Source organism: Mustelus asterias, chromosome 13, assembly GCF_964213995.1.
Source record: "Mustelus asterias chromosome 13, sMusAst1.hap1.1, whole genome shotgun sequence".
NCBI classification, from domain to species: Eukaryota; Metazoa; Chordata; class Chondrichthyes; order Carcharhiniformes; family Triakidae; genus Mustelus; species Mustelus asterias.
Window position 1 is genome coordinate 17227046 of NC_135813.1, and position 17560 is coordinate 17244605.

The 17560-nt window shown below is 47.5% G+C and overlaps 1 protein-coding gene across 4 annotated transcripts in view; it reads right to left on the bottom strand.

Moving 5' to 3' along the window:
• ralgps1 (Ral GEF with PH domain and SH3 binding motif 1) overlaps positions 1-17560 on the bottom strand; it is a 758896-nt gene that overhangs the window by 200943 nt on the left and 540393 nt on the right. For all 4 annotated transcript variants that reach the window (XM_078226428.1, XM_078226430.1, XM_078226431.1 and 1 more), the window contains one exon: positions 8196-8289. In XM_078226428.1, the coding sequence (XP_078082554.1) occupies positions 8196-8289 (94 nt within the window). The remainder of the gene's footprint in view (positions 1-8195; positions 8290-17560) is intronic.

Consider the following 17560-nt stretch of genomic DNA (forward strand, 5'->3'; position numbering starts at 1 on the left):
GATTTTGACCCAGCGACTGCGAAGGAACGGCGATATATTTCCAAGTCTGGATGGTGAGTGGCTTGGAGGGGGACTTGCAGGTGGTGATGTTCCCATGTATCTGCTGCCCTTGTCCTTCTAGATGGAAGTGATCGTGGGTTTGGAAGGTGCTGTCTAAGGATCTTTGGTGAATTGCTGCCGTGCATCTTGTAGATAGTACACACTGCTGCTACTGAGCGTCGGTGGTGGAGGAGTGGATGTTTGCGAATGTGGTGCCAATCAAGCGGACTGCTTTGTCCCGGATGGTGTCAAGCTTCTTGAGTGTTGTTGGAGCTGCACCCATCCAGGCAAGCGGGGAATATACCATCGCACGCCTGACTTGTGATGTAGAATGGTGTCCCCGCTTCTCATTTTACTTACAAGGGTTTAACCAGAAGCTTGATCACAAAATGGTTTTGCAAGATGTTCAAGATAAGTTTTGAGACAGTGGAGTTTAGCAATGGGTTTCCCAAGCAAGGCCTGGTTGCTATGGTGGGGTGAAGAGAGTGGACAATGCACAAAGGGTCACTGTGTCAGAGGAACAAAAAGAGACTGGGGAGCTTCAAGGTTGGAGGAGGTTTACAGAGAGAGAGCCAAAGGCTAGGACAGGATTGAAACACTGGGAGTTGATGAATGTCAGTGAAGACAGGCGTGTTGGGAGAGTGGAACTTGGTGCAGCAGAACGGGCAGCAGATGAACTGAAGTTTATGGAGCGAGAGAGGTGGGGGGCCAGCCAGGGTTGGAATAGGCGAGTCTCTATACTATTTTAGAAAACGTTTGCTCCAGGTAGAATCTGTCAAAGTAACTGAAGGAAAAACGTGTTTATATTGAATCTTTCAGACCCTTAGGACATCTCAAAGTGCTTCATGGCCGATGAATGGCGTTTGAAATGAAGAAGAAAGACAGACTTGTGTTTTTAAAGCTCCTGTTATGACCTCAGGACATCCCAAAGCTCTTTAAATCTCGACTATTTTTGAATTCTACTCACAGTTGTAATGTTGGAAACACGGCTACTGATTTTTTCATAGAAATCTCCCACCCACAGAACTGTGATAATGATCAGGCGATTTGCTTTTGTAATGCTGCCTCAGACCTCGGTATTGGCCAGGACACCGGGGCTAACTCCCCCGCCCTTCTTCAAAATAGTGCCAAATGTCTTTACATTCACCCGAGAGCGCAGGCGGAGGGAGCCTTCTTCCAATGTCTCAGCTAAAAGGCAGCACCTCAAACAGTCCAGTGCTCCCTCCCAGTGCGGCGCTCTCCCCAGTGCGGCGCTCTCTCCCCTCTCCCCAGTGCGGCGCTCTCTCCCCTCTCCCCAGTGCGGCGCTCTCTCCCCTCTCCCCAGTGCGGCGCTCTCTCCCCTCTCCCCAGTGCGGCGCTCTCTCCCCTCTCCCCAGAGTGCGGCGCTCTCTCCCCTCTCCCCAGTGCGGCGCTCTCTCCCCAGTGCGGCGCTCTCTCCCCTCTCCCCAGTGCGGCGCTCTCTCCCCTCTCCCCAGTGCGGCGCTCTCTCCCCTCTCCCCAGTGCGGCACTCTCTCCCCTCTCCCCAGTGCGGCACTCTCTCCCCTCTCCCCAGTGCGGCACTCTCTCATCTCTCCCCAGTGCGGCACTCTCTCCCCTCTCCCCAGAGTGCGGCGCCCTCCCCCCTCTCCCCAAAGTGCGGCGCTCTCTCCCCTCTCCCCAGTGCGGCGCTCTCTCCCCTCTCCCCAGTGCGGCGCTCTCTCCCCTCTCCCCAGAGTGCGGCGCTCTCTCCCCTCTCCCCAGTGCGGCGCTCTCTCCCCTCTCCCCAGTGCGGCGCTCTCTCCCCTCTCCCCAGTGCGGCACTCTCTCCCCTCTCCCCAGTGCGGCACTCTCTCCCCTCTCCCCAGTGCGGCACTCTCTCCCCTCTCCCCAGTGCGGCACTCTCTCCCCTCTCCCCAGTGCGGCGCTCTCTCCCCTCTCCCCAGTGCGGCGCTCTCCCCAGTGCGGTACTCTCTCCCCAGTGCGGCGCTCTCTCCCCTCTCCCCAGTGCGGCGCTCTCTCCCCTCTCCCCAGTGCGGCGCTCCCCTCTAGTGCAGCGTTCCTCCATCCCAGTGTAGCCCTCCGCCCCTTTGCCCCAGTGCAGCCCTCTGCCCCCCCTGCCCCAGTGCAGCATTCCACCCCCCCCCTGCCCCAGTGGAGCATTCCACCCCCCCCCGCCCTCGAGTGCCGGGCTCCCCCCACCCCCAGTGCAGTACAGCAGCAAAAGCCGAGTGTAGTCACTGGTCTTACGGAGGTAAACAATGTATCTGATTTACCCAATGTGGAACACATGATCAGTTCATTGTTTTTATTTGATGACACCAGTTGAGAGATGAACGTGGCCAGACTAGCGGGAGAATTCCCTTCACTTTTTTGAACAGTATTGTGAGATCCTGTACATTCGGCCAACCAGAAGGCCAGGCCTCAGCGCAACATCCCGTTTATAAGACAATGACATTTCCACACTGAGGAAGTCTTGCCAATCAGTGGGTAGCATCCCTGCCTTTAAGATAAAAGCTCCAGTTTTGAGTCCCACCCCAGGACTTGAAGGTGCGTGTGTAACGCGGCCAGACAGGTGGAGGGAGTATCAATCAGCAAACTCTCCCAGCACTCGCCCATGGCAGGCGGTAAGAGTGGCAGAGATTCCTGATCAGCCGTGTGATGGAAAGAAATTGGAGACTCCACCATCACTCTAGCTCCAGGCTATGACATTTATGTGGAGCTACCAGTTGCTACAGCAACTTGGATTCTCCGAAGCAAGTGCAATGCACCATTATCACCACATTTCAGTATCTATAGGGAAGTACCTCAAAATATATCACCACCGATGCAATGTAAGTTCACACACCGGGAAATGATAAAAGCACAGCCAGTTTTACAGGTTGGAACCATAGAATCCCTACAGTGCAGAAGGAGGCCATTCAGCCCATCAAGTCTGCACCATCTGTCTGAAAGAGCATCCCATCCAGGTACAACTACCCCCCCCCCCCCACCACCACCACCACCACCACCACCGCCCTTGTCCCACCGCCCACCATAAACCTGCAATCCCATACATTTACCATGGCCAATCCACCCAATTCAGACATCCTTCAACACCAAGGAGCAAGTTAACATGGCCAATCCACCTAACCTACACGCCTTTCGGACTGTGGGAGGAAACCGGAGCAGCCGGAGGAAATCCACGCAGACACGGCGGAGGACGTGCAGACTCCACAATGACAGTCACCTGAAGGTGGAATCGAACCCGGGTCCCTGGCGCTATGAGGCAGCAGTGCTAACCACTGTGCCACCGTTGTTTTCATTCCATAGTGTGGCTTTCTATCAAATGACATGGGCAAGGGTTTAAAGCACAAATGCCCTCGAGGGAAAATGCAAAATATGGAAGGAAATAGCCTGATACAGGGGGACAACATATTCTGAGGGGAAAAAAAAAAGAGTTCAGCTGTTTAATGCCAAACACACCGAACAGGGAAGCAAAGAGTTAAAAGGAAAGAGAACCATCATCAAAAGAGAAAATGCTGGAGAATCTCAGCAGGTCCGGCACATCTGTGAGGAGAGAAAAGAGCTGACGTTTCGAGTCCAGATGACCCTTTGTCAAAGCAAAGGATCATCTCTCTTTGTCAAAGAGAATCATAAAGTACCATTAAGCTACAAAAACCAATGCTCCTTTAACAAACCAGATACAATCTTCTGGACATTGATTCTAGTTACAGATGGAGATTTGATTTGGTTTATTATTGTCACATGTATTGGTACACAGTGAAAAGTATTGTTTCTTGCGCGCTCTACAGACAAAGCATACCGTTCAGAGAGAAGGAAAGGAGAGGGTGCAGAATGTAGCGTTACAGTCATAGCTAGGGTGTAGAGAAAGATCAACTTAATGCGTGGTAGGTCCATTCAGACGTCTGATGGCAGCAGGAAAGAAGCTGTTCTTGAGTCGGTTGGTACGTGACCTCAGACTTTTGTATCTTTTTCCCGACGGAAGGAGGCGATAAAGAACAAAGAAGATTACAGCACAGGAACAGGCCCATAAGAACATAAGAAATAGGAGCAGGAGTAGGCCATCTAGCCCCTCGAGCCTGCCCCGCCATTCAATAAGATCATGGCTGATCTGAAGTGGATCAGTTCCACTTACCCGCCTGATCCCTATAACCCCTAATTCCCTTAACGATCAGGAATCCATCTATCCGTGATTTAAACATATTCAACGAGGTAGCCTCCACCACTTCAGTGGGCAGAGAATTCCAGAGATTCACCACCCACTGAGAGGGCCCTTCAGCCCTCTAAGCCTGCACCGACCATGCTGCTTATCTGAACTAAAACCCCCTACCCTTCCAGTGACCAGATCCCTCTAGATGTAGATAAGTTACAGATAAAACCTCTGAGAAGGTGCATCTTTACGAAACATCTTCCACAGTCGGATGGAATTTTCGGACCCAGCCCACCATTCAACCTTGACCAACTGCAAACCACAGATACCAATTCCATGCCACCCAGCAGCACTGAAACCCATCATGTGCCATTGAACATCAATCCCCTCTGACAGACGCAGCAATAGCCGCAACCGGGCCAGGATTTTCCGGCGGGCATCCTCGTGGGTGTGGTGAACCATCGTTGGTTCCCACTAGATAGTACTGAGCCAGGGTCTGGCCAGTACTACAAGTATGTATATATGTTGCTGTTGGGGTTAGGGATGGGTTGTTCTACTTGTTGCTGTTGGGGTTAGGGTCGGGTTGTTACACCTTTGTATTATAGTTATTGTGGTACATCCCAGTCGGGCTCCGCCTCCTGGGAGAGGTATAAAGGTCTCTGCTCTGTCTGGGACCCCTCAGTCTGGGATCGTGTATATAATTAGTAGCTGCCTTGTTACAGCAAATAAAAGCCTTTATTTCCTGAGCATCAAGCCTCGTGTGTGATAACGCGCATCAGTGGGCGAGGTGGGAAAATTTGGCGGGCCGCCGGCTTTTAGCAGCTCTCCGTCCCGCCCGCAATGATGCCCGCCGCCGAGACAGTGATTGGAAATTGGAGGAGAGAGCACAACATTGGTCAGATAACGTCGTTACTGTGCCGTGTATTCAGATCGAAATTATTTGATCAAATTCAACAATATTCGATTTTAGATTTGAATTAGAAGTTATTTTGGAGTTGGAGGTTATATAAAAAGATGTGCGGGTTAGGTAGATCGGCCATGCTAAATTGCCCCTTGGTGTCAGGGGGACTAGCCAGGGTAAGTGCATGGGGTTATGGGGATAGGGCCTGGGTGGGATTGTGGTCAGTGTGGACTCGATGGGCTGAATGGCCTCCTTCTGCACTGTATGACTCTATGAAAAGAGACGTGCGAATAATCTGAAATCCCTTCCAACAGCCTTTTTTTAAAAAACACTCGCTTCAAAGCCAACATTTTCCTGTAAATTTCAGATGCCAAAGCAAATTGGTTGAATTCCTTTTCTTTTTCCACAGACAGGGCAAATCTGTGCTCATTAAATTCAGAACACACTCGAGGAGCTTAGCTCTTGAAAAGACACATTTTCCTCTTCTCTGTCTAAATAAATAGATTTTTTTTTTGTATTCAGCAGTTTCCTGTTCAGAATCTGACACAATGTAAAAGTTGGGTAATTTGGGCTTTTCACACCTCGTATTTCAGTAACCCGCCACTTCCATTTTTAGCTTCTCCGGTTATCTCTTGGCCAACAGTTGGATAGCAATGAGGAGGCCAGAGGAAAATCTTTCCCCCATCCCCTCATTTATTTATTTATTAGTGTCACAAGTAGTACATTAACACTGCAATGAAGTTACTGTGAAAATCCCCTAGTTCGCCACACTCTGGCGCCTGTTCGGGTACACTGAGGGAGAATTTAGCATGGCCCATGCACCTAACCAGCAGGTCTTTCGGTCTGTGGGAGGAAACCGGAGCACTCGGAGGAAACCCACGCAGACACGGGGAGAAAGTGCAAACTCCGCACAGCCAGTGACCCAAGACAGGAATCGAACTCGGCTCCCTGGCGTTGTGAGGCAGCAGTGTTGACCACTGTGCCACCGTGTCTCAGATATAGTCAGGGGTATTCATCTGTGTTTAAGACACTGACGTGGATGTGAGCAACCCCACGGCACTGTTCAAACTTTGCCTCTTAAGTAAGGAACAAAACACAATAAGATGTGGGAACAGAAGTAGGCCATTCGGCTCATCAAGTCTACTCTGCCATTCAATGAGATCATAACTGACCTGATATAATCCTTAACTCCACTCTCCCCGCAATGGGCAATGAGAACCTGAACATGGGAGAAGTTCACCTCAGGAGTCTCAAGTTAAAATTGCTGCCAGTTTGATAGCATTTCCACTGCGTTCGATTATTTGCTTTGCCACAGACGGAAGCCACAGCTATGGTGGTTATACGTCCAATGTTAACTCAATGGGAAGTGTCACCAAGAACAACACAAGCTCTTTCTGTACTGTAAAACTCTATGGGCCAGTCGTTCATTCCATGCTCCCACTGCAGCAAGGTCGGAGAAATTGGTGACCTGCCAAATTTCCGTTCACTGCGACGGGACAGGAAAATCCCACTGGCATGAACAGTGATAAGATTCCGACCTGTGACTCTACATCATCAGGTGTAAGCCAGTTGTCACTTAGTTGGCGCTCTCTTCTGTGCGAGTAACCTTGGATAGCTGCTCCCATTTTCACTCGGATACTGTTGATCCTCTTCAGGAACACTGACTGGCTTGTCCCACTCCGCCTCATATCGAGCTGCATTTCCTTAAACCTTGCTTCTTCCAAATGAACCAGGTTCACGGTTCCATTTTGGGAAGCGGCAGCAGCAGCAGGTTAACCAGCCAATCATAGAATCCCCCTACAGTGCAGAAGGAGGCCATTTGGCCCATCGAGTCTGCACCATTGACAATCCCACCTAGCTCCTATCCCCATAACCCCACCTATTAACCCTGACACTGAGGGACAATTTAGCATGGCCAATGCACCCAACCTGCACATCTTTTGGAGTGTGCGAGGAAACTGGAGGGAACCCACGCAGAGACTGGAAGAATGTGCAAACTCCACACAGGCAGTCACCCGAGGCCTGAATTGAACCCGGGTCCCTGGCGCTGTGAGGAAGCAGTGCTAACCACTGTGCTGCCCTTGGAACATATGACATTTAAGACGGCTATTCGGATTTGTTCTGCATCTTGTGGGTTCTTCCAGATGTCACACCGGGTGAAAAGCCAGCCCAGTTCCAATTTCAGTCTGGCCTGGTCCAGAAGAGGACTTTAGAGTGAGCTTATTTTAGAGACCATTGGGAACTTGACAACATCTACCCAGTGTTAGTTACAGACCTCTAAAGCCCCAGCAGTACATGACTATAGACTGAACGTCTGCAGTACACAAAGAAGCTCTATGGGGGGATAAATGCTTCGTACAGGGAAATCTCTAGACTGAGAACCACATTACACAGCGCATCTCTGTGCCTTACACAGTGCAAGTTTAGATGTGGTCTGCTGGTTGCCTGAAGCCTCTTAATAGCATGAAGAGGTCTGTTTTCTCTTCTTAAAAATACGATCATTACTACGTGATGACAGCAGCCTCCCACACAAACTAACCCTGCCAGGATGGGGGAAAAGCTAACTCCTCCACTTAAAAAACTGTCACCTATTATGTTTGTTTTTCTTGTAATTCTGGAACCAGCCTCTTCTGGTGTTTTAGAGAGAAACATTTTTTTTTAAAAAAGGTGCAGTATAAATTTCAGTTATTTTGTTACTTTTATTGGTGTTCAACCATAATCATTTGTGACCATGTTTGTTTGTGCATGGAACGTATTTACAGTAGAGAGTGCTTTTCATAAATATTGTGTTCAAATTACAACACTTAGTTCACTTTTTTAAAAAGGTTTTGGCGTGTGCTTGCACTGCAGTCAAAGCACTTCCGACCTTGGGCTCATGAAATCATCTTATCCGAACTAAAATTCCAATAAACATCATAATTACCAAACTGTAAATAGTCCAGGCCTTGAGGTAAGGTAATCATTATTCCCAAGTTAGTCGGCAATTCCCAGGTGAGCCTCTTATTCTTGTATAAGTTACAGAAGTGCATTGGCAACCGAGCATTGCATGACGTAAGTTACTTCCCCAATCAATGCAGTCCTTTCACTGAACACCGTGCGGTTGTAAAACAAACATGTGCACTTACTTGTAATTGTCCTCCTCGACAAACTTTTGCAGCTCTTCAATATACCGTACAGATTTCAAATACTTCTGCACGTGGGGCAATGTTACTAGGTAGTCTGTGAAGAAAAGTAATGTACCACAATTAGTCAAATCACCGCCGTGAGAAATGCAAGTTGAATTTTTTTTATATAGTTGCAAAGAATATTTTCTTTGATTGAGAAACCTTAGATCAGGTGCAAGGTCCTCAGTGCAGAATATCACTCGAACATAAATGCCGTGGCATAAATGGTCCTTTTTCTGATAGGCAGTCAGTGACTAGTGAGGTTCCGCAGGGATCTGTGCAAGGACTCCAACTGTTCACATTACATATTAATGATTTGGAAGAGGGAACTGAATGTATTATCGCCAAATTTGCAGATGATACAACATTGGGTGGGAGGCTAGGCTGTGAGGAGGATGCAGAGATATTTCAGCATGATTTGGACAGGCTGAGTGTGTGGGCATCTGCATGGCAGATACAGTATAATGTGGGTAAATGTGAGGTTATCCACTTTGGTAGCAATAATAGGAAGACAGGTTATTACTTGAATGGGTGTAAATTGAGAGAAGTGGATATTCAACGAGACCTTGGAGTCCTCGTGGATCAGTCGCTGAAAGTAAGCGCGCAGGTACAGCAGGCACTAAAGAAAGCAAATGGCATGTTGGCCTTCATAGCAAGAGGATTGGAGTATAGGGATAGGGATGTTTTACTGCAATTGTATAGGGCGCTGGTGAGGCCACACCTGGAGTATTGTGTGCAGTTTTGGTGTCCTTATCTGAGGAAGGATGTCTTTGCTATAGAGGGAGTACAGGGAAGGTTTACCAGGCTGATTCCTGGGATGGCAGGTCTGTCATATGAGGAGAGGCTAAGTCGGTTAGGATTATATTCACTGGAGTTTAGACGAGTGAATGGGGATCTCATAGAAACTTAGAAAATTCTAACAGGGTTAGACAGGATAGATTCAGAAAGAATGTTCTCAATGGTGGGGGAGTCCAGAACTAGGGGGTCATAGTTTGAGGATAAGGGGTAAAACTTTTAGAACTGAGGTGAAGAGAAATTTCTTCATCCAGAGGGTGGTGAATGTGGAATTTACTCCCACAGAATGTAGTTGAGGCCAAAACGTTGTCTGATTTCAAGAAGAAATTAGATATAGTTCTTGGAGCTAAAGGGATCAAGGGATATGGGAGAAAGGGGGGGGATCAGGATATTGGATAAGATGATCAGCCATGATCAAGACTAATGGCAGAGCAGGATTGAAAGGCCAACTAGCCTACTCCTGCTTCTAGTTTCTGTTTCTAACTCAGTCTTTCGCAACAACTCAAAACCAGAATTTTTCACCTCTCCGACTGCTCTCTGTTTAAATAATATTCTGCCTTTCGATTCTTCTTTCCAAACTGGACAACTTCATATTTTTCCCACATAATGCACCATCTAACAAAGTTTTGCTCACTCGCTTAACCTATCTCAATCCCTTTGTCGACTCCTTGGGTGGAATTTTTCTGACTCGCCTGCCACGGGAATTGTAGTGGGCGGGGGAGGACCATGCAAAGGTCCGTTGACCTCGGGTGGAAGTTTCCAGTCTCGGGGCGAACACGGCTGGAAAATCCCGCCCCTTGTATCCTCCTCACAACTTTGTTTTCTACATATTTTTGTATCAGCAGCAGCTTTGGCTACAATACAAAAACCCCTGCTTTCTGGATTGTAAACTGAGACACAACCCAATCAGTTACTTCCTCAAATTTCAGAAGTTTATATTCCATCACAAACAAATGCACATTCCCTCTTGGTACCAAACTGTCAGAAATGAAGCTACGTTCTCTCATCAACATATTTTAACCTAAGCCCCACAGATATCAGAAAATAAGGTATCCCCTCAGAGAATCCCTACAGTCTAGGAGGCCATTCAGCCCATCGAGCCTGCACCAACAAGAATCCTGCTCAGGCCCTCTCCCTGTAACCCCATGTATTTATCATCCTACCCTGCCCCCCCGACACTAAGAGGCAATTTAGTTGGCCAATCCACCTAACCCACGCATCTTTGGTGTATGAGAGGAAACCGGAGCACTTGGAGGAAACCCACGGAGACACGGGGAGAACGTGCAAACTCCACACAGACAGTCACCCGAGGCTGGAATTGAAGCCGGATCCCGGGCGCTGTGAGGAAGCAGTGTAACCACTGTGCCACCGTGCCAGATCTCTGGCAGAGATCAATTAAAGTAAGACATGGTTTGTTTTAGCATAAGTTGTCATCCTGGGTTAAACGCTGTGAACTATTCGGTGTGCAATTTCAAGAAGAAATTAGGTATAGCTCTTGAGGCTAAAGGGATCAAAGGATATGGGGGGGGGGAAGGAGGGGTTCAGGATGCTGAATTTGAGGATCAGCCATGTTCAAAACGAATGGCGGACCAAGCTGGAAGGGCTGAATAGCTTGCTTTTGATCTATTTTCTATGTTTCTAAGTTTGTATTCCTTCAAAAGCAGATAAAAACCCTTGAACTCAGACGCTGTGGCCATTGGAGTCATAAATCCATCAAGTATAGCTTCTCACAAAGTGTTTTCCTGTTCCCCAATTACCTTGATTGTTAATTGTCTAACAGAAGCTCCATCTGGCCATTTTAAAAATAACTAACTTAAAAGTTCATAAACATTATCCACCATAGACAGAATATTATACTGTTATCAAAAGCTTACATACCCATAGGTCACTCAGTGCAAGGGCAATTAGGGATGAGCATCAAATGCTAGCCTTGCTGGCAACATCTACATCCCAAAGAATATATAAAAGAAAGCTCACCTCGGACAGCAATGGGCAACAATGTCCATGGATTAGTAAGGGAAATACCAGATGATCAAGAGAAAATGTACAACACTACAAAACATGATCCCACCCCTTTGGGCTACTATTTGTTGACAGGGCGGCACGGTGGCACAGTGGTTAGCACGGTTACCTCACAGTGCCAGGGATCCAGGTTCAATTCCGACCTTGGCTGACTGTCTATGCAGAGTTTGCATGTTCTCCCAGTGTCTGCGTGGGTTTCCTCCAGGTGCTCCGGTTTCCTCCTACAGTTCAGTGATGTGTGGGTTAGGTGGATTAGCCATGTTAATTGCCCCTTAGTGTCAGGGAGATCAACAGGGTAAATATGTGGGGTTACGGAAATAAGGCCTGGGTGGGATTGTTGTTGGTACAGGTTTGATGGGCCAAATGGCCTCTTTCTGCGCAATAAGGATTCTATGATGATTCTATGACAGGACTTAATGGAATTCAGGGCAGTTAACCTCGGAAAGTGCCACAGTTTAGTCAGGATGGTATTAATTTCATTTATTATTGGCTTATCAATTAATATTTGCAATTGTTTCCTGTTGTGCCGAGTTGTGCACTTGTCACTTACCCTGCCCAATCTGCGACTCAATTACCATTTTATCTGATCCAGAATTTTAGGATGTGTTTTATCACTCGAGTGAGAGAGGGGCCACACAATGGGCGCGATTCTACGCCCTCGCTCGTCCCGAAACCCGTAAAATCCCGCCCGAGGTCACGGACCTTCCCATTGTCCACCCCTCGCCCGCTCAGATTTCCATGGTGGGCGGGATGGTAAAATTCCAGCCAAAGTGTCCTTTGTAAGGCTAAATCAATATCATTTTTTTTCATAATAGCTCAAGAAGAAACAATATCCTATAATTGAGGTGCTCTAAGTAAGTGAGCACGCAGGGATGGGAAAAAAGCTCTGAACGTTTTACAAAGAACAGTACAGCACAGGAACAGGCCCTTCGGCCCACCAAGCCTGTGCTGACACATGATGCCTGCCTAAACTAAAGACGTTTTGCCTCTACGGTGGTCTATATATCCCTCTATTCCCTGCCTATTCAGGTGTCTGGCCTACATGTGACTTCAGAGCCACAGCAATGTGGTTGACTCTTAACTGCCCTCTGAAATGGTCTAGTAAGCCACTCAGTTCATGGACAACTAGGGATGGGCACCAAATGCTGGCCCAGCCACTGACGCCCATGAATGAATAAAACAAAATTAATAAATATTGGCAGACCTTGCGTATAAACAAAGTTTTAAAGGTGGGGATTTGGTTTTGTTCAGAGCCAGGATATCAAAAATGTTCACCAACCAATCTGTGCCAAGGCACATCAACCATGGAATCGTTACTCCCAATATAATAGTCAGGCTTTTGTGCTTTTTTTTTTACACCCTTACAAATACATCATCGTTTGCAGCTTGCTATTAAAAAGGAAACCTGATAACCCCTGTGAAATCGTGGCCCGGGTTTTACACGCAGCAGGGGTGGTGTTTGCGGCGAACCCAACAACCTCCGCGGCAGAGAGCTCTCTTTCCCCGATGCCAGCTTGAACCTGGCACTCGGTCAAAGGGTATCTCCAGGTTTCCAGCAACAATGATATCATAAAATTGGGGCAAGCAGCCAATCACTTTGAAGTCTCCTGACAGACAGCATGTAAAGTGCACTGCTTGTAAAACGATATTCAAAAGCGAAAACATGGGACGGATTAAATGATTACAATGCACTTGGGATTAAAGTAGAAGCTGAAACATCATAAACATTGAAAACAAGTGTGAAGCTTGTTTTTAATGGAGAAATTTGAAATTCAACAAATATAAAGTTGTCGTTTGATAGCACAGAACTGGAGCATTTTGCAGCTTTTCATCTTGCACTCCTCTGCAACTGGATCCTAGACTTCCTAACCCACAGACCGCAATCAGTAAGAGTAGGCAACAACACCTCCTCCACGATCATTCTCAACACCGGTGCCCCACAAGGCTGTGTTCTCAGCCGCCTACTATACTCCTTATACACCAATATGTGTGTGTGATGGAATTTTACCATCCCGCCCACCATGGAAATTTGAGCGGGCGAGGGGTGGACAATGGAAAGGTCCGTGATCTCGGGTGGGATTTTACGGTTTTGGGACGAGCGAGGGCGTAAAATCGCGCCCATTGTGTGGCCCCTCTCTCACTCAAGTAATAAAACTCATCCTAAAATTCTGGATCAGATAAAATGGTAATTGAGTCGCAGATTGGGCAGGGTAAGTGACTGTGTGGCCAAATTCCCTTCCAACTCGATTTTCAAGTTTGCTGACGACACCACCGTAGTGGGTCGGATCTCAAACAATGACGAGACAGAGCACAGGAAAGACACAGAGAATCTGGTGAAATGGTGCAGCAACAATAATCTTTCCCTCAATGTCAGTAGAACAAAGGAGACAGTCATCGACTCAGGAACCATAGTGGAGGACATGCCCCTGTCTACATCAATGGGGATGAGGTGGAAATAGTCGAGAGCTTCAAGTTTTTAGGTGTCCAGATCACCAACAACCTGTCCTGGTCCCCCCCATGCCGACATTATAGTTACGAAAGTTCACCAGTGCCTCTACTTTCTCAGGAGGCTAAGGAAATTTGGCATGTCAGCTACGACTCTCACCAACTTTTACAGATGCACCATGGAAAGCAACCTTTCTGGTTGTACCGCAGCTTGCTATAGCTCCTGCTCTGTCCAAGACCGCAAGAAACTACAAAGGGTTGTGAATGTAGCCCAATTCATCATGCAAACCAGCCTCCCATCCATTGACTCTGTCTACACTTTCCGCTGCCCCGGCAAAGTAGCCAGCATAATGAAGGATCCCACGCACCTTGGACGTTCTCTCTTCCATCTTCTTCTGTCGGGAAAAAGATACAAAAGTCCGAGGTCCCGTACCGACCGACTCAAGAACAATTTCTTCCCTGCTGCTGTCAGACTTTTGAATGGACCTACCTTGCATTAAGTTGATCTTTCTCTACACCCTAGTTATGACTGTAACACTACATTCTGCACTCTCTCATTTCCTTCTCTATGAATGGTATGCTTTGTCTGTATAGCACGCAAGAAACAATACTTTTCACTGTATGCTAACACATGTGACAATAATGAATCAAATCATCGAGATGGACAGGGGAGCGATGGGTAGAAGCTCAGGCAAAGAATTCCAGACACTGGGATCTGGGTGGCTGATGGTATTTCTACCAATGGGGGTGCAATGAACAGGAGGTTGAAGTCGGAGGGGCAGAGAGTTTGTGAAGAAATAGAGAGCAACGTTGGAGTTATAGAGCAGAAGCAGGTTAGAGGAGCAAGAACATGGAGGAGTGTAAACACGATCATCATCCTGGGTGTAATCACGGACCAGAAACTGAACTGGATCGGCCATATAAATACTGTGGCTACAAGAGCTGATGATGTGGAGATGCCAGCGTTGGACTGGGGTAAACACAGTAAGGAGTCTCACAACACCAGGTTAAAGTCCAACAGGTTTATTTGGTAGAAAATGCCACTAGCTTTCGGAGCGCTGCTCCTTCGTCAGGTGAGTGGGAGATCTGCTCACAAACAGCACAAGAGCTGGCCAGAGGCTGGGAATTCTGTGAACTCCCCAAAGCCTGTTCACCATCTACAAAGCGCAAAGTCAGGAGTGTTAGGAATACACTCCAGTTGCTTGGATGAGTGGAGCTCCAACAACACTCAAGACTCCAGGACAAAGTAGTGTGCTCGTTTGGTCCACATTCACCAAGTTCAATATTCACACCCTCCACCACTGATGCACAGTGGCAGCAGTGTGTACCAGCTGCAGAAACTCATCAAGGCTCCTTCGACAGCACCTTCCAAACCCCCTACTTTTACCGCTTCAACGGGCAAGGGCACCAGATGCATGGGAACAGTGCCACCTACAAATTCTCCTCCAAGCCGCCCACCATCCTGACTTGTAACAATGTTGGCGTACCTTCCCTGGGTCAAAATCCCAGAACTTCCTTGCTAGCAGCATGGTTGTGTCTTTGCCAAACATGGACTGCAGCGGCTCACTATCACCTTCTCAAGAGCAAATGGAAATGGGCAACAAGAATGCTGGCCTAGCCTAGCCAGCCAATGCTGGCCTAGCCAGCGACGCCCACACTGCGTGAAAGAAGAAAATAACGCAAAAAACTTGAAGGTTTGAATGAGCGGGAGAGAATGTAGAAGTGAAGGCGTGGACGAACGAGACTTGGGGCAGGATGGCATATCCGGCTGAGCTGCAGTTTCTAAAAGGAATGAAGTATTTTCAGTGGAACCAGCAGCAAACCTGGAAAAGCCCATAGTGCAAAACATGGACTAAGCCAACTCCAAAATGACTATTTCAGATACTTAGTATGTGCACTTTTCCCACTTTTTAATCTGAATATTATAATAGTACTTTCAAAATATAGTAAGAATTAAAGCAAGTGAAAGATGCAATAAGAAGAATGCACCTTCCGTGTCTAACTAAGGTTGTCAAGGTTGGTATCCAATTGAAAGACAAGGCGAACAATCGTCGAAATCATTGAATCCCTACAGTGCAGATGGCCCACCAAGCCTGTACGGACCACAATCTCACCCAGGTCCTATTCCCGTAGCCCCCACATTTACCCTACTAATCCCCCTGACACTAAGGGTCAATTTAGCGTGGCCAATCAACCTGATCCGCCCATCTTTGGACTGTAGGCGGAATCCGGAGCACCCGGAGGAAACCCACGCAGATACGGGGAAAATGTGCAAACTCCACACAGACAGTGACCCAGGCCGGAATTGAACCCGTGTCCCTGGCGCTGTGAGGTAGCAGTGCTAACCATTGTGCCACTGTGCCGCCCCAAATGCTGTGAAAATGCCTTGGGTCACTGTCTGTGTGGAGTTTGCACGTTCTCCCCGTATCTGCGTGGGTTTCCTCCGGGTGCTCCGATTCCCTCCCACAATGCATAGATGTGCAGGTTAGTGGATTGGCCATGGTCAGAGAGATTAGCAGGGTAAATATGTGGGGTTACGGGGATAGGGCCTGGGCGGGATTGTTGTCGGTGCAGGCTCGATGGGCCAAAAGGCCTCCTTCTGCAGTGTAAAAGGAGATGTTTCAGAAAAGCAGAATATGGCTTAAATGAAGAGAGACTGCAGAATGTTGTGGTACAGAGAGATCTGAATATCCTTGTAAATGAATCACAAATGTTTAGCACGCAGATACAGCAAGTAATTAGGAAGACAAATGGAATGTGGGCCATTATTGCAAAAGGGATGGGAGTATTAAAACAAGGAGGTCTTGCCACAACTCCACAGGGTATTGGCAACACATACCGGGAATACTGTGTACACTTTTGTTCTCCTTACTTACGGAGGGGTATACTTGTATTGCGATCAATTCAGAGAAGTTTAACTAGGCTGATCCCTGAGAAAAAGGGGTTGTGGTCAGAGGAAAGGTTGAGCAGTTTGGGTCTATATTCACTGGAGTTTAGGAGATTGAGAGGTGATCGTATCAAAACAAATAATATTCTTGAATATATTCAAGACTGAGGTCAATAAGGGAGTCAAAGGTTATCGGGGGGTAGGCAGGAAAGTGGAGTTAAGGCCACAATCAGATTAGCTATGATGGTGTTGACTTGTAGCCATGATGTGGAGATGCCGGCGTTGGACTGGGGTAAACACAGTAAGAAGTTTAACAACACCAGGTTAAAGTCCAACAGGTTTATTTGGTAGCAAAAGCCACATAAACCTGTTGGACTTTAACCTGGTGTTGTTAAACTTCTTACTTGACTTGTAGCCCAGACTCGTGGGGCCAAATGGGGGCTACACCTGCTTCTATTTCTTTTGCTCTTAGTTTAATTAAAGATTTTTCTCAAAACAGTCTTTGTGAGGTTAAAATGTATTAATCAGCACTACAAGCTTCATTTTTAAAAAAATCTGGAAGCATTATATGGATTGTTCACTGTAAAATAGATATTGTTATAAACAAAATGCTTGACTGTTAACTGTTCCCTGCTGCAGTCCCCATGGCAACGCTTCTACCAATCTGGATCCACTTGCCAACCAATCAGTACTCTCTTCTCATGCAAAATAAATTGTTGTTGCTTTTACCGTTGGCATTTTCTTTTCAGCTGTGCTTAAGACGGAAATCTTTGATAGCGTGGGTGGGATTTTCCGGCCGCACTCACCTCAAAGCTGCAAATTCCCGCCAGAGGTCAGCGGATCTTTGCATGATCCGCCCCCGCCCGCTATGATTCCCGCGCCGGGTGGGACAGGAAAATTCCACCCCATGTCTTTTTTTTCCCCAATAATACTCAGATCACAGATAGATCATAGAAAACCTACAGTGCAGAAGGAGGTCATTCGGCCCATCGAGTCTGCACCGACCACAATCCCATCCAGGCCTTATTCCCATAACCCCTCTTATTTACCCTGCTAATTCCCCTGACACTAGGGTCAATTTAGCATGACCAATCAACCTAACCCGCAGATCTTTGGACTGTGGGTGGAAACTGGAGCACTCGGGTGGGGAAACCCACGCAGATACGGGGGGAATATG